A 27,328-nucleotide genomic window follows, 5' to 3' on the forward strand; every position below is an offset into this window, starting at 1 on the left:
TAATTCATCATAATATTTTTTATTCTTTGAGTCACCATCCTCCATAAACAGTATATAACAAACTAGCTATGTATGGTTTAAAAATACACCACCAACTATGGCCTACTGGTGATGCTAGAGGAATTAAGTACATTCCAAGACTGCAATATTGCTTTGAATTGTCCAAACTAGCACAGTTGACCACAAAATTAACAAGATTAAACAAGATTAATTAATACGATATTGAGGTCTTTGTGCTCAACCTCTGATTTTCACTACTAAATGTCTGTTGACAAAAGGTTAAGCTCTCAGCTACACATTTTAAAACAGCATACAGCATCTGATGATAATCATGATAATAACAAAAACAACTATTATGGACAGAGCAAGGACGTTCAGCCAGTAGGCAGTGGATCCATAACTTCTGGCTCCCTCAAGGTCCCCAACTATTTTTCTGTCTCGTGACTGCAAGACAAGATTACACCTTGTATGTAATATTACAGTGACATTCAGTTTAATCTAGTTGATCTCAGCCATTGATACACTGACAATTTGAAATTCAGAATCCTAGACTTCTAGTAGTCAGTACAAATAACAAAACAAAATCCTCAAAAACAGCCACTCAAAAAATTGATCTGTAAAATCTGTTTCCAATCTCTTCACCAATGTTTATAGTCATTAGAGCAGGAATAATACATTTGGAATATTCTAGATTTCAACATAGGATCTGTGATGTTAATATTCACCTTTATGGAGTAGAAGAAGGCCATCAGTGCCAGGCAGAATGGGTTGAAGCAGGATACAAGATTGAAGACTGACCATATGATATGGTCCCGCGGCATGTCTACATGGACGTCCCGGATAGGTACCACATGGGTCATGACTTGCATTGGCACCTGCTCTTTGCTTAATGGTTCATATTCCATGCTGCTTAGTTTTTGGGTGATGAGAGCTTATTTAAAAAGGCAGAAAGTTGCTGCTTCTCAGCCAGCAGGTTGAATCTGGTTCATCAAATGCGTGCGTTTATGGCAAATCTCTCAGGCCACACAGGAAGACACCCATAGTTTTGGTATAGTTCTGCCCCCTTTTTTCTCATAAATGACAATGACTTTTTTTTTTTTTTTTCAAAAACCCCGAACCTGGTGTCTGTGCCACTTCCCATAATTGGGTATCGGTTCTCAATTTATCAGTAGAGCCTGTGCTTCATAAAAACATGGAAGTGAATACCCTGATCTGTCTGAGGCTTGCTTGCCAGCCTTTTCCAGTACTTCACAAAAGTTGTGAAATATAACTTCATATTCTGTTTTTTGAATGTCAGCGACTGGCTATATAAAAAACGTATCTGTATGCGCTAGGGCTGTCAATCAAAATCTAATCTATTAATTACATACTCTATGATTAATTAATCGAAATTAATCGCATATATGATTTTTGCTGTGAAAGTATTTTAAATATTTAAATTCAAATGAATCATTGAATAATCAGCATTAGTGACATTAAAGTTCAAAAACTCTTTTATTATTATTATGACCGCCGCGCAGCGAATCGGCGGTCACATATAATAGGTTTAGTCAGATTTATTTATTTATTTATTTATTTTCGCATGTCCAAATTTCCGTCAAGGATTCCCGGGACACTGAAAGACCGGGGTAAACGAAACTTGGTGGGCATGTAACCCCATATGGATAGCATGGAACCATCGTTTTGATCTGTAGCCCCCCCCCGCTGGACTGCACCCCCCGAAAGGAGGGTAGGGCAGACACAGTTTTCTGTGAATATCTCGAGAACCGTAAGGTTTAGGAGGACCATTTTTTTTTGTATGTTGATCTCAAGGGGCCATGTTAACCCATTCCATAACCACTCATTTCATGTATAGCGCCACCTAGTTAAACACAAAAAAGTAAAAATGAGGTGTTGTAATCGCAGGTATCTGTGACCTAACATAGTCAAAACTGCACGAAATTGGAAGTGTAGGATCATTATGACACCCTCTGAATGCACGCCAAGTTTCGTGGAATTCCGTTCATGGGGGGCCACACAATAAATTAATTTATGTTACTATACACCAACTGGCCTGTAGGTGGCCGGAGACAGTTTTCTGTGAATATCTCGAGAACCGTAGGGCCTAGGAGGTCCACCTTTTTTTTGTATGTTGGTCTTAAGGGGGCATGTCAATTCATCCCATTACCACTTATTTCATGTATAGCGCCACCTAGTTAAAAATTAAAAAGCAAAAAATTAGGTGTTTTCATCACAATATCTCTGGCTGACATGGTCAAAACTGCACGAAATTGAAAGTGTAGGATCATTATGACACCCTCCGAATGCATGCCAAGTTTTGTGAACTTTCGTTCATGGGGGGCCTTACAATAAAATAATTTATGTGTACATTTAGTGACCGTACACCAACAAGGACTCCCGGGACACTGAAAGACCGGGGTACACGAAACTTGGTGGGCATGTAACCCCACATGGATAGCATGGAACCATCGTTTTTCGTTTTGATCTGTAGCCCCCCCGCTGTACTGGACCCCCCGAAAGGAGGGTAGGGCAGACACAGTTTTCTGTGAATATCTTGAGAACCGTAGGGCCTAGGATGACCAATTTTTTTCCGTATGTTTGCCTCCAGGGGTCATGTAATGTTAACCCATTCCATGTGCACACATGTGCATAAACAGATACACACGCACACACATACATTCACAGTAATCATTCGTATGACACATACACAGTAGACATATGTACGCATGCATGCACATGCACAAACACACATACGCAGGCAAACACACAAGCACGCACACACACACACACACACACACACACACACAAAGATAAACGTGTACACGCACACATGCACACAATTCAAGAATTTCTCAGAATTATGAACAGGCAAGATGGGGGTGGGGTTGTATAAAATGAATTTTACATGTGAAATCTATGAACTAATCATGTTTTGGTACTTGTTGTCTAGCAGATACCAGTGAGAATTGAGTGTGGCTAATGCAATTTAGTGAGACAGTTAGAATCATATAGGCCTTTCAGCGTGATTTATTTTTGTGGAAAAAATGTGCTGGACTGGGCGGCGGTCATATTTTGTACTGCTGTGCGGTACATCTAGTTTTAATAATGGCCATAATAATCTATGATATGACCCTAATATGCTGAGGAAATAAATTCAAAAGTGCTTCTGGAAGAACACTTTATTTTTATCAACACCATCAAGCCGTTTTTGAAAAGTAAATGTTCCAATCAATGATCTAGGCAGCACATTTTCTTCTCTCTCCTTCATTTTACAGTCTAATGGTTACTGACTACAACGGCTCGGGGTCAAAGGACATACAGAATCGATTAATCTCCGTTATTTTTTTTTATCAGTTATTTTTTCTCAAATTAATTAATTAAAATGAATCAGTTATTTTGACAGCCCTAGTATGCGCACGTAATACGTGTGTGCTTGAGATGAAACTGGCCGTTTTTCAGCAGAAACATAATGACCTGTACAATGGGGGATTTCACTCATCCCTTCACACTCTTTCATTGTTCTGGGGTATGAGGTGGGACTGTAAAAAAATGTTACATTTTGAGGTCAGATAGGAGGGCCCCTTAGCAGGATTTTGCTTAGGGCCCCATGGAGGTCTGAACCGGCACTGCATTATTGTCCAAAACTCTAGGCCTATTTCTCAGACAAACACCAATTTGGGAGCTTATGCAACCACTCATTGATTCTTGAGATTAGGGACAAAACAGGTTTACATTTTCTAAAAGAATATTTTGAAGATTTTCAAAAGCTATTAACACATCTTTGTTAAATGTAGCTTTGGCTATCTAACCATGTTTTGGTTCAACCTTCCAGTTGTACATTTTTTTAATAAATTACATATTTGCTGGACCCGCACTCGATTTTTGTCAACACCATCAGACACATAGAAATGTCTATAAAATTATTTTTTGAATAACTTACCACAAATAGTTTGACTTATCAGTATCAGTTTGTTTTTTATCTTGTCTGTCACACTGTCCTGATGTAGCCCTGAATTAGTCATCAAGGGTACCCTCAATGCCTACTATATCAACTAGTTGGATGTTAATGAGAAATGATGAAGAAATACCAAATGCATTGGCCTTAACACGGTCCTTCCTTTTACTCTCAGCTGTCTTTCTATTCTGACTCAGACCTCATCATTTAACATTAGGTCAATAATTAAACTAGGCTCCTTTCCAAATTGGAGTAAAAAGGCCTGGTGGCTGCTCTACTTACTGTAATGTTGATATTGCATGGGAACATAGGCTGCCTCTGAGACAGCTGCCCAATGTTGTGTGACAAAATGGGCAGACATAAACCTTTGTAGTGGACGATTATTCCTTATACTTCATCAATGACTTTAACAATAACAGCAGTAGCTTTGGTTAAAAATGTGTCAGTCAAATGTAATGTAATGTAATGTAATACAAAAACAACTTGTTATGGTGAAATCTGTGTGACAGAGACAAGATAATAAACAAAACTGCCTTGCATCCACTGTATGAGATTCATCACAACTCTACTGACTACTAAGAGTTGTGGTGTACATTTTGGACATTTTACATTAGTACAGGGTTGAGTACTAGGTTGGCCATTTGACCAGGGAGATCATCTAAACAGGATTTGGGATTGGTCCTTTGGATGGAGAAAAGAAAGGTCTCTGACTCAAATTCTAATATAATCAGGTTTTATTTACTTAAATTACAAAACACGTACAGTGTACATTCGGTGGCTTAAGGCATTCACAAGTCATGTTAGTGGAATTCCACTGGTTACTGATCTTCTGACAGGCTGGCTAAGCAAGGGAATAAGCGCTCCCATCTTTGACTGTTTAGGTTCAAATTCAATTAAAATACCTTAAACTACATTAATAAAATATTGTCAAGAAAAAAATGTTATCAGGTATCAATTCCTCTACAATGGACATGACTCCCATGATGAATCAGCTATTTACATCCCTATTGAACATACAGTGCCTAACAGACTGACTGAATGGCAACATGCTGATTCCCACTTAGTAAGGAGGAGGGTGGAGGCTCACAGAGTCATTAGCCACATGTCAAACATCAAACCAAAACTGAACAAATAACAGAGCTTCATTTCAAAAAATATATTGGAGATCTTTTCATACGAGGACACAGACGTGCAGTAGATCAGCCCTGATCACTGGCCACAGAGCAGCATAAAAAGAAAGAGCATCTCACTTTGATCAGGAAATGGAGACCTCATCTCTGCACAATGACCTATTCAAACTAGGTCATCTTACAGTATTGAAGTTGTTCATAAAATGCCTCTGTCTGCTCAGATTGAGAAGATATATCGAGGATCATTCAGGACAAAGTGAAATGGATGTAGGGGTAATGGAATGTTGTTTTGTACTCTACCTTGCATGCAAGTCTGGTCAGTTTGATACACAGATGTAAAGTGATCTTCCTTGATTTGTCTTTCAGGAGTGCCAAGCATATGATCTCAGCCTGCATGGTACTCTGTTGTAAAATGGTCACTTGAATTTAATTACTCAAGAAAAGCATGTTGAGTTCAGTCATAAAAATCAGATAATGCTATTACGGTGGACATATAGTGGTAGTTTAACCAAATCAGCAACAATCAAGTATGACAGACAGAAATCTGACTTTCTACTGGTTCTAGTGTTGAAATAGGGAGGAACGATTCTGTGAAACACCATTTACCATCAGACCTCAGAATCACTTTGGCAAAAGAAAAACAGACTGCTTGTTAATGCAGAAGATAAAGCAACACAGATTATCCAAGGAGCCTTATATCTATAGTAAGCTGTTTGGCAAGCTTTTCTCAGATGGGCAGGACGGGAGCTGATAGCCACCAGAGCAGGTTGTGCAGGGGGAGAGAGCAGGGAGCCCTCTGCTGGCGGGAGTAGAGCATCACATCTTTGAGGCGGCTGCCACTGCAGATGCCCCGCCTTGGGTGTACACCCGCACCCCAGCCTAAAACAAAGAAGGACAGTCAGACAGGACAAAAAACACAGAGAAGGGGGTAACAACTGACACTGTATTGTGGTTCCGTCAGTGATTCTACACTGGGCTTGGCTAGCAAAAAACACTGACCTACCTGCATAATACCACATGCCTCACTTTTTAAACATTTTTTTAAGCCAACAAAAAAAAAAACACATTTTAAGGTGTGTTGTCATAGGCAGGTCATATTTTTTACTTTGATGCTACCTGGGGCCTGTTGCACAAAAGCAGAATTAAGACATCCGGGATAAGTTACTGAGCTGCGCTCAATAAATCCAAAACAAGTCCAATAAATAAATCCAAAACAGCGTACAGGCTTAATTGGTTGCACAACGAGCAAGCCAGGATGAGCAGACACGGATTCATCAAGCCAGGTGAAACCTATCCTGGATAAGTGCGCGCTCACAGCTCCCTCAAATAGACCCCTCCACCGATCACAGATTCACTGATTCACCATGGCAACTAGACATAACTAGAGCGGCTTCATTGCTTCTTCTACGGTGTGAAGTAGGTAGCGATAGCCTTTTCACAACAGCAACACCTCTGTTTAGGAGAATATTGCAACTAGTGCCGCGACCACCACGCGCGAAATGGTTAGGCACTCCCGTGACGTCACATTGTCGCATGACAGGTCGGGAATGGCGATATGTAGAAGTTAATTAATGATCACAAACGTTTAAATAATGACAGTGGGTCTAGTTATATATCACTGCCCACTACCAATGTGTAGTGGGCAGTGGAATAACTATTGGTTTCCGTTTGTGGTGACTGCTGACTGAGATAAGGGATGAGATTAAATAGATCCTGGAACTTAGCCTGGTCTGGAGCAGGCTAGCTCCACAGAATAAATCGCCATGGTGATTTATACCATAACACAGGGATTCCCAAACTGTGGTACGCGTACCCCCGGTGGTAGGCGAGCTGCCACTAGGGGGTACGCGAGATGAAAAGGGCAATGGCGGAAAGGAGTTAAAAATGATTAATTCATTAATACTCTAATTAATTCATAAATAATACATAATTTCGAATCGGGTTATAATGATATGGAAACGTGAAATTAAAGGAAATCATTTGTAAACTCTATAATAGGGTATGTTTTCATTAAAAAATAAGCTACACACAATAGGCTACACGTGATTTCCTACAGGCAGCCAGAATATCTGGCGCGTTAGTTTTGTTGAAGTATAGGCTAGGTAGAAGGCTGCGTAAACTTTTGAATTTCCCCTTGAGGATCAATAAAGTATCTATCTATCTATCTATCTATCTATCTATCTATCTATCTATCTATCTATCTATCTATCTATCTAAACATGGAAAACAGGGACACTGTCCAAAAGGCCTAATTAAAGCGATCAAAGAGGAGAAGCGAGAGAAACAGAGCAGGACACAGGTAACGATGGAATGGGATGGGGGGCAGACTAATGAAGGTGGAGATGGAGCGCAGGGGGATAAAAGAAAGAACGAGACAGAAAAGTCTGCGCCAAGAAAACGAAAGTATGATGAGGCATATAGCCCTAGGCTTCACGTGGATTGGGAGACAGACTGCCCAAAGCCACAGTGCGTGGTCTGCAGTGAGATGCTACCTAACCATTCTAATGTGGTTCTCCACACTGTTTTTTTTTAACGTGAGAGCTCATAGACCAGTTGCACATTTTGATTATGTTATCATGTTACCGGCTAATTAAACAACGATGCCTGGAATGCGTCAATAGAATGAGTTACTTTTTTATGTGTTGGATGGTGGGGGTACACGAGCCAAGTCAGGATGAAGAAGGTGGTCCGCGGGGAAAAAAGTTTGGGAACCGCTGCCATAACATATCCTGCTGCCCCCTATCCCGCTTTTGTGCAACTGGATCACGGATAAATTGAGCCGGGATAACCAAGTTATCCCGGCTTAATCCCTTATCCTAGTTTTGTGCAATAGGCCCCTGGTCTGTGTTGAAGTGAGAGACAAACTGACCTGTTGTTCCCACTAGCAAACAGGGACAATATAAAACAGCTTTTACAGCCAGATATATCTCTACAATGCATTGGCTAGAAAGCTAGCTAACGTTTCTCAGTCTGATTAAAGTTTGCTGGTTTCCGACAATGCTCTACGATGCATTTTTGCTGCAAATACAATGTGGATTTAACCTCTCCTTTTACCTCCTTGGACTCGGCATTGTGTTTGTCGAGCAGAGCCTGAACCCGGCTCCCATAGTCAGAGTGGACGGCCATCAAATTCTGGACCTAAAGAGGAAACACCGATTTAGCATTAGCAGACTGTATGGCCAGTAAGGAAATTGGTGGTGATGATGAAGAGCAGTGTGGTGAGGAAGACCAACCATGCGCTTCTGAATGAAGAGCTGCGCTCCCTTCAGTGCTCCGGCCATGTTCTCACACAGACGCTGCCGCTCTGGCCCGCTCAGGACTTCGGTGTAGAAGGCGCGCACCTTAAAGAGCATGGACAGCAAACCACAGACCATAATAATCAGATTCTATGATCCTGTCAGATCCTATTCACTTGGACATTAAACTATAAATGACTTTCACACTAATACACAGTAACCCCTTTTACCAGTCAGGGAGCAAGAGAGATTCACATGCAAACCTCTTTTCCACACAAAGACACACCTATGCAACCAGAGAGGTTCCGCGTAGCTGGCAGGCATACCTGAGTAACGTTGTCGTCATCAGCACTGTTGTAGCGATCCACGTCGGCGGACACCTGAAACTTGGACTCCATGAAGCGGGGTTGGGTCTCTGGGGCACTGAAGCTGTTGGGGTAGTAGTTAGGGGCTCCAGCTGCAAACATCCAATACACACAGGGGTAACACAGGGGTAAATCACTACTGCTCTCCACTCTCACCTCTTACATCTGACAACTAAAGTAAAATGCCCTTTTCTCAAATAGAAATTCCAGAGTTTTTCTAATTATTTATACTTTTTTTTCTTCAAGACCTCTACTTTTTGCATTTCTGTTGTGATGTTCACCTTTGACCTGTGAGCAAAATTTCCAGGCGTTAGCAAACACTTCTCCCAAATTTCCAGACTTTCCAAGTCTAGAAAAAGCAATTCATGAGTCTATATTTTTCCAGTCTTTCCACACCGGTGCAAGCAACCTGAGCAGATGTAAACCTCATAGCTCTGAAGCTGACTGACAAGCATGTCATCTCAGGAAGAACTATTGCCTGGTTCAGCCAGCTGGTTGTTAGTTAATGCTCTGGGACCACGCATTGCAATCCAATTAGTGCAAAAATGACAAAGATGACAAAGATTTAACAACCCCCACATGGATGAGGTGCTCACCCTGGTTGTCGCCCATGCACATGGGGCCGTCCCTCTGGTAGTTGGCCACGCGGGCCCTAAAAGGGCAGTTGACGGGCAGCTGCAGGTAGTTGGCACCCAGACGGTGCCTGTGTGTGTCTGGGTAGGAGAACAGCCGACCCTGCAAAACCAGAGACGTTTGTCAAACACACGACACGACGGTAGGAAATGAGCACATGACTTGCTAGCTAGCTCCTTGCTGTGTTAGCACAGATAAAGCAACACATTAATCAACATTTAGATTAGAAGACATTTATGAACTTTTATGTAAGCAAGTATAGCATGCAAAATGTAATTTCTCGGTCTTTTGTCTGTCTCTGTGTGCGTGCGTGCGTGCGTGCGTGCGAGAGAGAGAGAGAGAGAGAGAGAGAGAGAGAGAGAGAGAGAGAGAGAGAGAGAGAGAGTTTGTGTGTGTGTGTTCACAGTAGCTATTCCGTTTTTTTCAGCATATTGGATTTTCTTGCCTTTTTTCTACATTTACAGACAGTGTTTGCTTTAATTACAAGATAAAGACAAGATGATTACAAGATTCAAAGTGTAGGGCTGTGAATTTGTTTGTTGATTCTTTTCAAGTTTTTATCCTGAGACCTGAGACTGTGACCTAAACTTAGCACGAGTAATGATCACAAAGTACAATGGGTACAATGTTAAATAAATAACACGAAAGGTCCATTAACATCTCTACATCTATTCATGGATTGGATTGGATGGATTGTTTGCAAGTCTCTGACCTGCAGCATTTTGTCTGGGCTGGGCTCAATGCCTGGAGGCATGTTGCTGGGATCAAAGGCCAGCTGCTCCACCTCTGCAAAGTAGTTGACCGGGTTTCTGTTGAGGACCAGCTTCCCTACAGGGATCAGTGGGTAATCCTTGTGGGACCAGACCTGGAGATAAAAAGACAGGGAGAAAATACAGTTAGGACCTTTCATAAAGAAATTAGTAAATATAAAACACCAAAACAAACAATTGTCTCTCTGTAAAAGCATTGGAATATTGTGCCATCTAGTGGAGAAACTGTGGTATAGCCTCTGGCTCAACGACAACAGAACCAGCTTATGTAACAATGACGATAATGAAGTTGGAGAACGCACCTTGGTCAGGTCGAATGGGTTGAATGGGAACTTCTCCGCCTGCTCAAACGTCATGACCTGGATGTAGAAGGTCCAGGATGGGAAGTTCCCAGTGGCGATGGCATTGTAGAGGTCTCTGATGGCATAGTCAGGATCAGTGGCTGCAAGTCTGCCTGCCTCTGCTGGATCTAAGTTTTTGATGCCCTGGTCCACCTAAAAGACAAAGACTCTTGTGTTACAGAGAAACTATGAGCTGTCCCGACAAATAAAAAGAAAACAATGTTATTCCTGTTACCTTGAAGTGGAACTTGCAGTAGACTGGGTAGCCTTCGGCATTGACCAGTTTGAAGGTGTGTGAGCCATAGCCATTCATATGTCGAAAGCCATCAGGAAGACCACGGTCACTGAACAGGAATGACACCTTTTGGGAGGGATTCATAATAATTATAATAAAACCACTGATGGCAATAATCTTCAAATAAAAATAAAAATATCAGCAAAATCCCCAAAGAATCGGTTTGAAAGACAAAGCTCCCTTTTCATCTGGCTACATTTTCTCTTCTGGTACGAGATGTGACACATCTAGGAAAACGTCCTACACTGGGGCCCAGTTAGACTCTAGAGCAGCACCTGATGGAGGGACTCGGGCCGCAGGCTCCAGAAGTCCCACACCATGTCCGGGTCTTTCAGATGGGTCTGGGGGTTGCGCTTCTGGGAGTGGATAAAGGAGGGGAACTGTAGACACACAGCAGAACAGAAGGTTCAATTCAAGCCAGACACGTCAACAGCCTGTAAAAACTCTAAAAACACACACACAAAAAAAACAAAAAACAAATACAGTATGTCTCACTAACCAGAAGAGCATCCCTGATGAAAAAGATGGGCGTGTTATTTCCAGTCAAGTCCCAGTTGCCCTCATCCGTGTAGAACTTGACGGCAAAGCCACGTGGGTCTCTCACTGTGTCTGCAGATCCTGATTCTCCAGCTGAAACATGGGAACGTTTAAGGTTAACACAAGGAGGCAAAAAAAGACTGGCATCTCTCCTCATTTCTTCAACTCTCTCTTTAACGTTGTCATCCTTTAGTAACTCTCTTAGATAAACGTGGCTCGGACACGTGAATCAGTTCATGTTGAGACAATGTCAACAACCTGCTTTGAGGCAAGGGTCAGAGTCTGTTCATAACCCGAGATATTTGGTGGACAAAGGCAAAACAGTGTACACCAGATACATCTCTCAATGAAGAAGATTAAATAAGCATTTCCAAATAGTCATGTTCAAACTGTTTTTATTATTTTTTTTATTTCTGTAATCATTTTCATGTAGCAGAGTAAGTTACTAGCAATCTTGACTAGCAGATGTTTAACAGTACTGCTGGACAGCTAGGCCTTCTTTATCATCATAAACTTTAGTAACAACATCTAAGAAAGACAAAACACATATCCGTCTTGAATTTCCCCTGGGGATCAATAAAGTATCTATCTATATCTGTCCCTAGCCTGGGTGTTCCCATGCTGCCTTGCGCGCGATTTGATTCACGCTGCTAAGGCAGCCTGGAGACCATGGAGCAAATTTTCGCCTGAGATAGGGGACCAATCACAGAACAAGGGGGAAAGCAAGACGATGATGAGCTATGCACAGACGCATTTGATAGACATCCGTGGCACCCAATAAACGGATCTGGGCATTTTTTTCAAATACGAGAAAATGAACGTTTGGTTCCCAGACCACGTCTCATTGAGAAGTGGTGGCGCTAGCCAGGCTAATCTGTCCCCTTAATATGCATACATGTGGATGATTTGATATCGCTGATGTAACACTCCACAGATATTTTGGAGGTGCATCAAGCTGAAACATATGCTTAAATGTATCAAAGATATGAAAAGATATGAAGCAAAATCAGCAGTGACAGTGAGTGACTCCACACAGACAAAGGCTTTCTCTGCTATACAATTCCCCAAAAGCATGACCAGCACCATGATTTAAAGGACTTTCAATAATTGAATGGCAATTAGCTTAGTTTCAATGCTTCTGAGATTAATGCAAATCATAAAACAATGTTTTAAATCACAAGTGCTGCTATTTTAAAAAGGCATCACTCAGATGATTATGCTCATAGCATCTCACACACACACACACACACACACACACACACACACACACACACACACACACACACACACACACACACACACACACACACACACACACACACACACACACACACACACACACACACACACACACAAAATCCAAGCAAACAGATAGAGCAAACACAGCCTGGCAGACAATTACATATATCAGTTAAACATTACAAAAAAGAGGGGGGGAAAGCTCATTGATGGAGGGAGACTTCTGAGGGAATTTCATAAGGTGGTCACCTGGGTGACATAAAAAGCTGTCTAGTCTGACATTAGACTTCGGGTTGTGCTGAAAAATAAAAATGCCTAATGCTTACACACTAAGACTTTTCCTTGCAGAAAAGAAGGCACGTTCAGGTCATGGTCAACACATTGCATTGCATTTTTTTTTTTTTCTGTAATCATTTTCATGCAGCAGGGTAAGATACTACCAATCTTCACTAGCAGCTGTTTAACAGTACTGCTGCACAGCTAGGCCTACTTTATCATCATAAACTTTAGTAACAACATCTAAACACATATCTGTCCCCTTAATATGCATACATGCGGATGATTTGATATCTCTGAAGTAACACTCCACCGTCTAACAGATGCTTGGAGGTGCATCAAGCTGAAACATATGCTTAAATGTATCAAAGACATGAAGCAAAATAGACTTCAGGTTGTGCTGAAAAATGAACATGCCTAATGCTTACACTAAGACTTTTCCTTGCAGAAAAGGAGGCACGTCCAGGTCATGGTCAACACATCAGCATTGGGGCAGCCGTAGCCTACTGGTTAGCGCTTCGGACTTGTAACCGGAGGGTTGCCGGTTCGAACCTCGACCAGCAGGAACGGCTGAAGTGCCCTTGAGCAAGGCACCTAACGAGCGCCGCTGTTGTAGCAGGCAGCTCACTGCGCCGGGATTAGTGTGTGCTTCACCTCACTGTGTGTTCACTGTGTGCTGAGTGTATTTCACGGATTGGGATAAATGCAGAGTCCAAATTTCCCTCACGGGATCAAAAGAGTATATATACTTACTTATACATACATTGCATTAAATGGCTCTTAGGAAATCAAAAGTTGGCTTGGTTACAAAAAAGGTGGGGCATTATCATGCCAGCCATCTGCCATGACCATGCAGCCAGTGTCTTTATACATAGCCCACTATTCCTGACCAAAAGAAAACAGTAGTGTTCTCTCACCCCTCAATCGGGGAATAGCTACACTTATCAACAGCTGAAACACACTCTTGGTGTGGAGGTTGTTCTGTCTGGACGCTTTTAAAGCCATCACTCTTGTTTATGCCAAGAGAACATATACACAGAGGCTTACATCGTAATATCTTGCCAGAGAAATATACACAAAGAGGAATCACACATTAGGATATGTCTGAGGAAGATGCACAACAAATTGGACCTGTGAACCAAGAGGACCTGTGAATACCACTCCACAGAAACTGCTCCCTTACCGACAGTGGAGAAACGGATGGCTATTGGTGTGGTCTTGCCCACATGCTCAAACACGTTGGCCTTGCAGTAGCGACTGATGTCATGGGTCACTTCAAAGTAACCAAATGCTCCTATGGAGAAAATAACAGTTTCAGATGACTAAATATTGGGTAAAAAGCATTTTATTTTCAAGCTAACCAGCCTTCTGTATTGTAGCAGGATGGTATGAAGGGATATCAAGTCTAGAACAGCCTTGGCTTTGTTAGGCATCACATGAGTCACTGAACTAAATACTAAGATCAGATTTCAGGCCCCTCAAACAACAGGCTACCAAATGTGTTATTTCACTACATTAATAGGCCAAAGGGGCTAACCACTTGCTGCTATCTGACTCAGATAACTCTTACCAGCTCCTTTGGCATGCACCACTCTCTCCGGAATGCGCTCCCGGTCAAAATGGGCCATCTCATCGGTGAACACCACATCTTGAACCAACAGGGGTCCACGCTGGCCTGCTGTCAGTTCATTTAGCTTGTCTCCAATTGGCACACCTGCCCCTGTGGTCAACACATCTGGTCTCTGAGGAAGATATTGTCAAACCAGATGTGATAAATGTTAAGGACTACTAAAGCCAAACCTCATCGGACTTAATCTCAATTGTTGTTATGTTAAGTCATCGTTCTTACCAGGGGAATACACAAATGTACAATTTTAAATATCACAATGACATAAAACGATTTATTTTATATGTACAGTTATTAGTCCTTAGCTCACTATGCAGCATAACTTTCTCAGTTACATAGGTTAACTGTTAACCCTTTTGCGAAGGCTTTCTGTCTAGCCTAATTACATAGCCTTCAACCTTAATGTTACTGCTGAATACCTCTGCCAGTCGCAATTGTTAGGGGTTAAAGTTCAAAAATCAGTTACGAGACAGATCAGATTTGGTACACATATTTATCTAAGGAAAAAGAAGCGAGGTTTCCCAAACAACCGTAATACACTATATTTTTCATAGAAAATTGAGTCCTGCTTCCATGCAAGTTGACATGTCAGTATCATTTGACCCAAGTAGCTGTAAGAGATTAGGAACTAGCCTACTACAGCAATCAGCATGCAAGTTGACATTTCAGGATAATTTGACCCGTAGCTGCTGGTAGTAGTGAGTGATTGGGAAGTAGCCTACTAAAGTAATCTCTCGGTAGCCTACTTTGTAATACTGTCAACTTTCTTTGTCCCTTATCACGTTATTGAGCTGAATTGCGTTGTTGATCCTGAATGGAGGGGGGAGTTAAAATCCAATATCACCAACTTCACCGCGCATAGGTGCCCATTATTGCTGAATACCTCTGCCAGTCGCAATTGTTAGGGGTTAAAGTTCAAAAATCAGTTACGAGACAGATCAGATTTGGTACACATATTTATGTAAGGAAAAAGAAGCGAGGTTTCCCAAACAACCGTAATATACACTATGCAGATAGAACAGATCTTTGCCGGAGGAATAACAAGAATGACATCCAAATATTTTTCATAGAAAATTGAGTCCTGCTTCCATGTAAGTTGACATGTCAGTATCATTTGACCTAAGTAGCTGTAAGAGATTAGGAACTAGCCTACTACAGCAATCAGCATGCAAATTGACATTTCAGGATAATTTGACCTGTAGCTGCTGGTAGTAGTGAGTGATTGGGAAGTAGCCTACTAAAGCAATCTCTCGGTAGCCTACTCTGTAATACTGTCAACTTTCTTTGTCCCTTATCACGTTATTGAGCTGAATTGCGTTGTCGATCCTGAATGGAGGGGGGAGTTAAAATCCAATATCACCAACTTCACCGCGCATAGGTGCCCATTATCTGTTTCCAGATAAGGTTGACGTTACCACTCTAGGCAGCCAGCCAAAAACAAAAAGCTGCGCTGAGAGTCTGTCAACTACGTTTAGCTAATGTTGATGCTACCCCAGAACCCAAATCCGACTTTGATCTTGTGCAAGGTATCTAACAATCACATAACGTTATAGACATACAAATAATTGTATCACACAGCGTCGACAGATGTAAACTCCCAATTCGTGCGTAAAGTTAAAATGTCTTCATCATGCGGCCTATGACCTATTACCCCATTTCCTCAAATACCCTGGCACTAGCAACGTTAGCTAGCTGGCTAGGCTGAGCTGAATTGTAAGTTTATGTTGCAATACAAACCTGAGTCCCCCGATTCTGCTTCCATAGTTTCATTTGATCGGTTGCTTTCTCCCTGTTGTCTGCCATCTTCCTGTTACGATATGCACAGTTCGAGAATGACAACTACACAGGCAAGTCTATCTCTTGACGTCTTTTCTGTATTCTGTAGCTGTACTTTAGCACTACTCAGGGACCACCCCCTCCTTCTACCCCGACTCCCATTGGCTGCTTGGACGTGGAGTTGACCTACTTCTGGAGTCATGGAAAAAAATGCAAGTTCATACAATGACCATTCCACCAGGAAAACAATCCCCCTGTTAGATAACAAGTAACCTACACAGGCTTGTGAAACCCAAAGTCTATTGAGTATTTTTTATTTTTACTTAAACAATTATTTCAACACAATGTTTCATGTTCTGGGTGGCATACAAGGTGTAAACATTGGCATGCAGTTTAAAATGTTTTCATGTCTCAATCTCACAAAACATGAGAATACTGAAAATGAAAATATTGCTTCATAATAATGGATTTGGCACATGGATAAATCTGGCAAAGCTCACTTTAAAAAACAAAAAAGTAACTACCGTAAATTATTCAAATGGCAAGTGCAGCAAAACCTACAAGAAACCTGCATCCACCGTCCACTGGAACCTGACATTGATGATGTTTAGATTAGATGCATGTTGGCCACCATATAGGCTAATATATGTCACATGAAACACAGAATTACAATAAGGCCAGCTTTTTGTTAATAAGGGCTGATTGGAACCGTTAAATGTAACAGCTAATCATTAGTTTACATTCAGTAGTGGAAAGAAATCATTATTGCCTAACTACTGTGTAATATGAGATGTAATCTCAGAAAAATACTAAATGATAACCATACTGTACAAATGGCATACAAATAATTTGTCATACAAATAAATGATTAAGATAGCAGAGCATTAGTGACTGATGGTCTCTGTTTCACCTTTTCTGTTTTGGTAGGACTTCATCAAAGTCGATTTTGTAGTCACAAGAAATCTACTCATTTTGCCCAGTCATAGATAAAAGTAGTAATTAGCTTAATCCATCATTATATGATCATAAGTGCTACAAATCAAAGCTACATATGGCTGTCTAACAAGACACACCCTCACAGCAACCAAATGCATTTTTGGATACAAGTTCAGCATTGTGTTTTTCTTTGTGTTCAATACGGGTGAATATTTTGTAATCATAATAATCATCAAATGCACCAAATAAATAAATAACAAATAAGGAGAAAATTAACAAATGTGTTATAAATACAGAAAGTATTACATTACACTATACTGGCCATATAAAACCAGACAGCAGACATTTGTTTAAATGTGATGTAGTAGTGCTACTGCAGTCTACTGCAGTTAGCTTCACATTTACCATATACAAATATTTCACTGCAATATTCACTACTGGCATATTATACCTGCTTAGTAAGATTAGGCCACCCTGTCACAACAATAACAAATTAATTTACCTGGATTTACAGAACCTGGATTATTTTTTCCCAAAAGCACAAGACATGTAACCAACCAAAAACATCTACTGTCTGTTTCTTTCCTTCTGAGGGGATCAGCTGGCTCATTTAACACCAAATCCACACTCAGCCTATAAAGAAAGGTCTGCTTGTACAAAAGGCATAGAGGCCTCTTGAGAAAAAAAAACATTTCTTTTTTTGATTCCTTTACTAAAGTCATTCTTTTGCCAACAGGTCTGAGAGACTTAGGCACCATGCAGGTTGGTGGTCGGTGTCGGGGGACTGCAGTGTGGTACGTTGTGGGTTAGGTCCTCCGTATGGGGTGCCACATGGACACTGGTTTCCTCAGTGTGGCCAGCATCTGGTTCCAGTGGGTGATGCCCATGCCACTGGCCTCCGGCCCGATGATCACGTGGCCCACGTTCTCGCCTCGGCCGTCATCTGTGTTCTCAGCCACAGTGACCCTCAGGGAGAGGTCCTGTAGAGGCACAAATGTTATAGGTAGTCATAGACCTCTGAAGTTCGTCTACAAACGGTACCCAAAGCTTCCATCTTTGCTCATATAAGGAGATCCGGTTGCTAATCCAAGCTAACCTACCTATTGCAAGTTGCACTGCAAGTTAGCTCTGGAGTAGCAAAAATCAAAGTTTGCCATCTTAAGGTACCGATCAGAATCCACTTGAAGGCAGATGACAAAAGTGTGTAGGGCAAAACGTCAGCATTTCAGACTTCTTCGTCCCGGCGAGAGCGTATAACAGGTGCGATTATTCAAAATGTAAATTTGTAAATGTAAATCAGGTTTATTGGCCAAGTATACTTGCATATACAAGGTATTTGCAATCTGGGGGTAGTGTACAACACACCCACACATATAGTGTACATCCATTCAAACACACACACACTCAGAGCAGTGAGTACACTAGGCGCATACATACACACCCGGAGCAGTGGGCAGCCCTTAATCTTGGCGCCGGGGGAGTAGTTAGAGGTTAGGTGCCTTGCTCAAGGGCACCTCATCCGTGTATATGGATGTGGGAGAATGCTGTTCAATCACTCCGCCCACCCACAATTTTTCCTATACCAGTCAGGGATCGAATCGTCCACCCTTTGATCGCAATTCAGACACCAGATCTCTGTTATTTTCCCATAGGAAAAAATTGCAAAACACCAGATCTCCTTAAAAGGGTAAAGATGGCAGCTTTTTTGTAGGTGAACATCAGAAGTCTATTCAGATTTCTGTTTGATTTCACATACATTAAGGTACAAGAGTTTGGTTCAAAAACGCTATATCCTCCATTTTAATACATTTTCATAAATCATTTTTTAAATGCTGTTCTCCAAGTAATTTTAGTGGAACTGTAATTGGGTTATTGTTATTTGATTTATCCTTACTAAATCAAAACAACACAACTGCAATTTTATTGATATTACCTGAAATACACAATTAAATAACATGACTTATTCATGTTTTCAAAAATGGAGATTGGTACCAAACTCTTCACACACACACATATATATATATATATATATATATATATATATATATATATATATATATATATATATATATATAATGTAAACATTACTAGTATCATTTGTGTGTCAAATAGCATGTCACATGTAAACTATATGGGGTGCATTGTCTTGATGGGGTGCATTGTACAATGTTGACATTCTGCAGGGCATTTACAGTACATAATACAATTGTGTTTAAATGCTAATTAGCAAGGAAATCTGTGAGGGGATGTGGTTATAAAACAGCTAATGATGAATGGATTATACAAGGATACAAGGATACAAGGAAGTTTATTGTCACATGCATATAGTTACTGGAAGTAAGAAATGCAGTGAAATTATGTCTGGTGTCAGCCTATTTGTGCATTTATGGGGGGGGGGGGGCAACACCCAAGAGAAACAGGGGCAAGGAAAAACTCCCTTACCAAGGAAGAAACCTTGGGCAGATCCACGGCTAACCCAACTGCCAGGGGTCTTGGTGTGTGTGTTGGGGGGATGACAGGGGAGATGGGATAGTGTGCTGTGTATGTGGGGAGAGGGCAGTGTGCAATATGTGTGTTGGAGAAGCTTCCTCATGAGACAATGTGCTGTGTATTGGGAGGGGGGGGGGACGGGACAGTGTGCTGTAAGTATGTTGGGGATGTGTGTTGGAGAAGCTTCCTGATGAAATATTGTGCTGTGTATGTAGGGGAGAGGGGGGGCAGTGTACTGCAAGTATGGTGAAGGGACTTACTATTGCAAGCAGAGTACTGTATGTATGATGTATGTGAGTGATGACAGTGAAGATGTGTGTGTGGGTGGGAGGGGAGTGGAGCAGTGACTGTTTGTGTGTGTGTAGTGTGTGTGTGGGTAGGTGGGGGCAGTGTGCTGTAAGTATGTAGAGGATGTGTGTTGGAGAAGATCCTGAAGACAATGTGCTGTGTATGTAGGGAGGGGGGGGGGGCAGTGTGCAGCAAGTATGTAGAGGAGGCTTACTGTAGCAAGCAGTGTGCTGTATGTATGTGAGGTGATGACAGTGATGATGTAAGTGTGTGTGTTTTGTGTGTGTGTGTTGGGGATGGGGGTGGGGTGAGGGGTGGGGGGGGGGGGGGCAGAAAGGCTAGGCAATCAAGGACATGGGTAGATAGATGGAGGATAATATAGACTGATATTATAGACTGAATGGATAATAGATTAAAGACATAAATATGAAAGAAAATCACTTCAAGTATGAAATAATGAAATTTCCCAGATGATTGTTACCTGCAATACAATGGCAGGCACAGAGAATATCATGGCTTCATTGAAAATTGGATTTGTGTCGTCTCTCTTTATTGAAGTCTTCTTTTTGCTGATCTTCCTGCCATCTTGAAGGAGGTATACCTTCACAAAGGGGTCTATTCAAAGAAATTATATATCAGTTTCATGATTTGCCCCAGGAACATCTGCTTGTGTAAACTGTGAAAGTTTGCAGGACAAATGGGTTGCTGTGTGCGGTGCTTAGTCAGGTGTGGCATATGTGGGATAGAGGGTTGAACGGCCAGGTCAAAGCATCAAGGCAGTCCTGGGTCTTCCTGACTTACTACAAGTCACAGGAACACATATGCGAGAGGATGGGTATCAATTAGCAGGGTTCCCACCCATTTCCACTGTCAAAATTTAAAATAATTCCATGACTTTCCAATGACTTTTTCACAACCTAAATGTTTTTTCTCCTGAACCATGAAGGGATTGATCAAATTATGTGAGTTGATGTACGCTCCCGGGGTGTCACTAGACCTAAAACTGCACTGGGGCACATGCCCCACCCCCATATAAGGTGGTCCGGGGGGCATTTAAATGCATCAATCTGTTGCATTTTGAGAAGAAATTAGGTACACTATCCAAGATTTTCACCTTTATGAAGCCAATTTGATGGTAAAGGTGAATATGCGAATAGTCGCTACCGAGAAAACCAGCCCTGCAACTTCAAGAACGGCGGCCCGACAAATCTCGCGAGAATCGTGAAACATTACTTTGTGAGTAGATATAGCTCTTTGGAGATAGTTTGTGTCATTATGTACAGGGGGGATAAGTCACAAGAAGTTTGCTATTTACAACAGCAGAGTAAAATATAAATATATCGCGACTCTAGAGGGAGCTCTAAAATACCTAAATCTGCATAGTGTACCTTTAAAAGATTTCACTCGCTTATTTCTATATGGAGATTAAGTGCTGTAGCCTAAACTATTTTCCACTTTAGAATTTTAATCATGCACACACAGGTGGAATAGTTATGATGATACTGCAATAACTTCACAACCACAAAACATGATTGATGAGTTTCACAGTTCAGAAATGGTCATAAATAGAGCATACAGTACATTTCAGCGCTCCATGAAATTATGTCAAAGGGATTACGTTCAACTATTTAATTTGATAAATTCTGTGTTCAGGCCTACTCTAGAAACTGTCTATAGAAATTTTTGAAAATGAGTTACAATTGCTGATGTTGTTATGATCTGGTGTTTCTTTGTGAGTCCACCTTAACAAGATCCCGTAGGCCTATTGCCTTTACTCAACCCTCCTGACACCCATCAGATTTAGTATTTCTATTTTTTTGTTGTTGGTCTGTGTTCTCTGTTCCTCCATGTATGACATCTGTCATGAGCATATATCTGTGTGCAGACACAAAGGAGGAAAAAAACCTGTTTTTACCTGGCTACCTGTGGATATGGCTTAAGTCACGATGTGTCAGCAAGAATTCTGTACCGACAACAGGAGAGCACTGATTAGGGTAGCCTGAGAATTCTTGCTGACACAATGACTGTTTCTCAAAGTCAAGGATCGTGCTTGGTAGAATGAGCCCTGCCGAGTCAAATCCTATCCTAGACGAGGCAAGGCTTCTTCTTAGGCATTCGGAAAAAACACAATGGAACAGACTAGCGAGTGTGCAGGAAGCTGCAGGTGCATTATTAAAAATCATGTGCGCACAGGATTGTGGGTGTTCCAAGCACGCAGAGGATACACGCATGCATCCTCGAAAATTCTCAGAACATTTCAGAACGAAGGACTCAGTACTTGATAGAATTTTAAAGCACCCTTGCCATTGGAACAGTGCTTGGCGAGATTCGATGACGTAATGTCGGCTTTGAAGGACCCATCCTTGACTTTGAGAAATTGTGAATGCCTTCACCCCCCTCCCAATGCCTTCAGAGATGTGCTAGTGAGAGAACTAGCACCCTGGGGTTTCAGCTCGATTGCTAGCACGTTTCACTCCCAATCTGAGGTGCTGTGAGTTGCGAGTTTGACTCATGTTGCCCACCCCAGCCCATCTTATTATAGTAGGCTAGAGCCGTCCCGGTTGATGGTGCTTCATTTGATGCCTACACTGAACTAATACAGAACTAATAGGCTCACATAGGTGTATTAATCAATTAGGGCTGCAGCGATTAATTGATTAATTGATTAGTTGTTGACAATTAAATGAATCGCCACCGATATTTATAATCAATTAATCAGTCTTGAAAACGCACCTTGGACAATTATCGGGCAGCTATTTTCCTATTCAAGTGAATGGGGAGACATACAATTTACAAACTAATACGAGGCATTTCTATGGAGAATTCTTTGAGTGCTTTGTCTCCTCATTAGAAAGTCTCTGCTAAGTCACATTGTGTCAGCAAGAATTCTCAGGCTACCCTAATCAGTGCTCTCCTGTAGTCCTTCCAACAGGAGAGCACTGATTAGGGTAGCATAAACTTTTTGCTGACACAGTGTGACTACTGTACATGTATTTTTTTTGTTCACTGTTATTTGATAACCGCTCGAATCACCTGCTGTGGTCTTGCCATTGGTCCATACTAGGTTCTTTGCTTTAGCCACAACCACTGTGAGCCGCTCTGCTGTGGGCAAGTAGCTGAGCGACAGCAAAATTTCCCCAACGGCATCGACAGCCTGCAGGGAATAAGAACACAAAACTGTAAGGAGCAGAACCCATGAAACACTGTTGCTATTTCATGCTGTGTGAGATGTGGCTAATAGATCAAACTGGCAACTACAGTACAGTGTCCAACAGGTGGCGCTGATGTTATGATTAGAGCTCACAGAGTCTTGGTCACAGATGATACCTGTGCTTTTTGCCTCTCTATTTGTGCAATTGTTGTGTACAGAATGTTATGTAATTGTTTTAAATCAGATTTTGCAACAAGAGCAAAAAGAGCTAAACAGGGCTCACTTGGAAAAGAGATCTCTGTCTTATGTGACTACCCTGAATAAATGAAAGATTTAATAAAAAATACAAAATAAATATCTGTTTGCAAATGTCATGGTTATTGATCTTTGAGTAAAAAAGTTCAGACTGATATTGTTGATAATGCTAATATCATTTATGTATTTAAAGGAACAATGCAACCTTTATCACCATCTTTCCCAGTGATACTATAACCTTTTCCAAAGTTCCAGTTAACCTATAAACTGTTCAATTTTAGTTTCTAAACAATTTTGTACTAAGAAATTCAAAATGATGCATCTCTACGGGCAATGGAAGTCAATAAATTAGTGCCATTCCCCAGGAGGAATTGTAGAGCATTTTAAAAGAGCTCCATTAATACTGTAAATATCTGATAGTGGGGATTACACAGGGGAGGCATGCATCAAAGAAACAACAAGATTCCAATGCCCTGTGTTTACAAGTACTGAAAAGTACGCTACCATGTGCCTCTGGCACTGTCATGGCCTTTTCTTTTGAACTTTAGGTAGTATGATTTTAGGATTATTGAAGGGAATCGCCTTTTATGATATAGGGATTGGTTTATCTCACAGGCACATGAAGTATACGTAGCCTATACGTAATGTATATGCAAGAATGATATCATTATATTACACTTTGACAAGATGTTCCCTATCATACAGTTGAGCTTATGGTCATGACCACCTTGTTCAGGTCCTGCAGGTAGAGCCAGGCGTTGAAAGGCCGGATGGAGAGGTCCAGGTCGGACAGTTTCAGCTCAGCCACCCCGGCACTGATGTTCCTCTCGTCGGCATCGATGCCAAACGCCGAGAAGCGCAGGCTGTACTCGTCCAGCGCAGCTGCCACCAACGGTATGGAGAAGTGGTCATCAAACATGACCGTGAACGCATTTGCCTGGACCTGAGATAGAAAAGATTGAGGAGTGAGCATGGAAGAGATTGATCTTTGAGACTCAAGGCATCCTCTCCTGACCGCCTGACCAACTGACCATAACTAATGAAATCTATACTTGGTTGATGTCTATGGCATGATGTACTGTATAGTAATACTGCATATACTGTAATACACACATGTTAAAGGCATCCAATGCAGTTTCAGGTTCTAGGGCTCCCCTAGAGTATTTATATTTTACCTTGCCATACTTCTCACAGCTTGAGCCCTTCCTCTGGACACTGGTACATGTGCATTTGTTTTGGACCCAAAGGACTAGTAACAGGCGAAGACAATCTCCACAGAGCCATATCTACTGACCAGGTAATGTTTCATGATGCTCGCAAGATGTTACCGGGGCGCTGACAGCCAAATTGCAAGACTGGTTCTCCGCCTGCGGGGGGGCACTGCCGATGAGCTTCCCCTGTGGACCCACTCTGCTAGGCTTTGATGGGTGGGGTGTGTGTGAGTGTGTGTGTATGTGTGTGTGTGTGTGTGTGTGTGCGTGTGTGTGTGTGTATGTGGTGGGGGAGAATGGTTGGGGTAGCTGAGCTGAGCTCAGCAATTTCCTCTACCTCCCTAGCATCCCCCCGACTCCAGGGACAAAAAGGATGTCCAATAGCCCATGCGCCATTATTATCCTGCTTGTACAACACTGATACAGCCCCGACATCCTGGTCATTATCATGATGTGTGTGACAGGCAGTCTATCGGATGTGTTGAATAATGCAGTGTGAATGAATGGGGGGGGGGAACAGAGAGAGAGAGAGAGAGAGAGAGAGAGAGAGAGAGAGAGAGAGAGCAAAAACGGAGCAATAAATTGGGAGGGAAAGAGAGTGCATGAGGCCTGCTGAGAATGAAATGAGTAAAATAATGACAGAGATGATGAAAGGCACAGAGAGATGGGGGGGGGGGCAGACCGAAACTAAAGGAATACAAAGAACCGACAGGAATCTCAGCGCTTTTCTCTTATCTCTCCGTGTGGATGAGTCTGTTGTGCTCTCCTCTCCCCACCTTGCTGACGCCCACGTTGAGCTCCTCGGGCAGCAGTGTGATGCGGATGAAGCAGCCAGGGAAGTTCTCCTCCTCCTTCTCCATCAGGTCCTTGCCCTGGTGCAGGTAGAGGTGCAGTGCGCTGGAGCGGCCGTCGAACTCCAGTGTCACCTCCAGCTGGCCCACCGTGAAGTCGTGGCCGAAGTTGTTGCCGATGGACGAGACGGAGCAGAGCGAGTCGGTGGAGAGCGAGCGGTGCAGCTGCGCCGGGTCCAGGTCGCGTCCCATCAGCTCCAGCGTGCCCAGGTCCCTCAGGCCGTCCCTCAGGCCGTCCCGCAGGCCGTCCGGCGTGTCGCCCAGCTGCAGGCTGGGCTTGCGGCTCACCGACAGTGACGCTGACTCCCTCCGGTGATTGGCTGCTGCTCGCTGTAAAAGCAAAGCAGGTGCCATGCAATAACCGTAGAGAAAAAGGTAAACACTTCCATGCTTTAGGCTTTATATTCTATGCTTTATACTTATGCTTTATATTCTATGCTTTATACTTTTATACTTGCTTATTGATTTCTGTTGAGAACTATACATCTTTTTAACACATTTGATGTTTTGGGCCCAGGTCCTACCTCAAGCCCTAATTTAAAAGGCGGGTAAAGTCTAAAGTCTGTCAACAAGCAAAGTTCTCATACAGTATGTGAACTTCAGCTATCTTGTAGCATGTGGGAGCATTGAGCAGAAGGTCTTACCCGTGGTGTTAATTTAGCAAATTAGTGTTTGTGCTTAAAGGAACCATATGTAAGATTGTGGCCAAAACTGGTACTGCAATCACTTTCAAATTACTGTAGAGAGGTGTATCCCCTCCCCCTCCCCCGTCTCTAGGTTGCCAACCCGGATGCCGAAACACTACTGACTTTGTGATTAGTAGATAGGTGGAGGGTGGCGCAACAGGCCAAAACACAGAATGACATGACAAAACACAACATCAACATCAGTTGAGGGCTGCAACTTCACTTTTTAAATGACAATATCCTGGCCGGACTACTGTTGTCAGTGATATAAGTATTTGAAATTAACATGATTTCTTAATGTCTAGTGACATATTAGGGCCATTATTATTAATTGAAATACATTTCTTACATACGGTTCCTTTAAGGTCTTACCCATGTTGTTAAATTAGCCAATTGATTTTGCCTTGTTATTAAATTAGCTTTAGGTAGATTTAGGTCTTTGCACTTTGCCCATCAGCGCTGCCTACATGTTGTACAGTGAATGTCTCCATTACCTTTTGCCGGACCTCAGAGAAGGACGTGCCATATTTCTCCTGCAGGTAACGGTAGTCAAAGTTGGGGTAAGGCGAAGGGGCAGGGAAGGAGCCGGACTTCCACAGCTTCCACAGGTTGAGACCCACCACCCCCAGCAACACCAGGAAGCCGATCGCGTAGATCCCCGCCTCCCAGCCAGAAGGGTCACGGACCACTGTGAGAGAGAGGGCAGAGCAGGATCTGGCATTAACCTCTCACTCCTGTCAACAATCTGCCCGCTCAGCAGAGGCCATTCTGTGGTTATTCTGAGGTTATTTCAAATCCTCTTCATAGGGAGTAGGGTTTTTGTTTGGACTATGTTAGACATTGTGAAGACAAGTGAACTGTATTAGAACAAATCAAATATGTGTTTTTTTGCTGAGAACATTCCATAAATAGTGCCACAGACTGGTTTGCAACTGGGGAATTAAATGCTGTCTGATTCCTCTCATCTTAGTTACATCATAGCAATAATAATAGAGGACTTAAATGTCACCCCCACCCCTTCTTTTTTCTTATACTGCAATTACAGGACGCGGCAGAATCACTGGACAAAGACACCAAATTAGGCATTAAAGGGTAATGGGACAGTAGTCTGTCGTATAGAGAGAATACAGAATTAAACAGGGTGCCTGGCATACAGGAGAGATGAAGCTCTCATCACTTACCGCTCATATGATAGTCAGATATGTCCCGTCCCTGGGCTGAGGACATGCTTGCAGACGCCTACCTTGGAACAGGAAGAAGCAGTGAGATATGATATACCG

The 27,328-nt window shown here is 42.2% G+C and overlaps 2 protein-coding genes across 2 annotated transcripts; both read right to left on the reverse strand.

The window, feature by feature from the left end:
• Positions 1 to 4,671: 4,671 nt before the first annotated feature.
• Positions 4,672 to 16,319, reverse strand: cat (catalase). Its single transcript, XM_076264337.1, has 13 exons — positions 16,142 to 16,319; positions 14,348 to 14,519; positions 13,961 to 14,071; positions 11,225 to 11,355; positions 11,001 to 11,105; positions 10,666 to 10,791; positions 10,392 to 10,583; positions 10,032 to 10,184; positions 9,283 to 9,421; positions 8,648 to 8,778; positions 8,319 to 8,426; positions 8,140 to 8,223; positions 4,672 to 5,964 (listed from the first exon to the last, which is right to left on the reverse strand). Exons 1-13 carry the CDS (start codon positions 16,205 to 16,207, stop codon positions 5,902 to 5,904), a joined length of 1,581 nt encoding a protein of 526 aa, XP_076120452.1. The 5' UTR covers positions 16,208 to 16,319; the 3' UTR covers positions 4,672 to 5,901.
• A 1,342-nt stretch (positions 16,320 to 17,661) lies between these two features.
• Positions 17,662 to 27,275, reverse strand: syt12 (synaptotagmin XII). Its single transcript, XM_076300436.1, has 7 exons — positions 27,230 to 27,275; positions 26,543 to 26,736; positions 25,288 to 25,692; positions 24,028 to 24,243; positions 22,928 to 23,048; positions 20,376 to 20,509; positions 17,662 to 18,096 (listed from the first exon to the last, which is right to left on the reverse strand). The coding sequence occupies exons 1-7, from the start codon at positions 27,273 to 27,275 to the stop codon at positions 17,923 to 17,925; spliced, it is 1,290 nt and encodes a 429-aa protein (XP_076156551.1). The 3' UTR covers positions 17,662 to 17,922.
• Between the last annotated feature and the right edge of the window lie 53 nt (positions 27,276 to 27,328).

Source organism: Alosa pseudoharengus, unplaced genomic scaffold (assembly GCF_046254945.1).
Source record: "Alosa pseudoharengus isolate Yale_2024_CS ecotype anadromous, Long Island Sound unplaced genomic scaffold, YU_APseudo_1.1 YU_APseudo_1.1_scf_10, whole genome shotgun sequence".
Lineage (NCBI taxonomy): Eukaryota > Metazoa > Chordata > Actinopteri > Clupeiformes > Clupeidae > Alosa > Alosa pseudoharengus.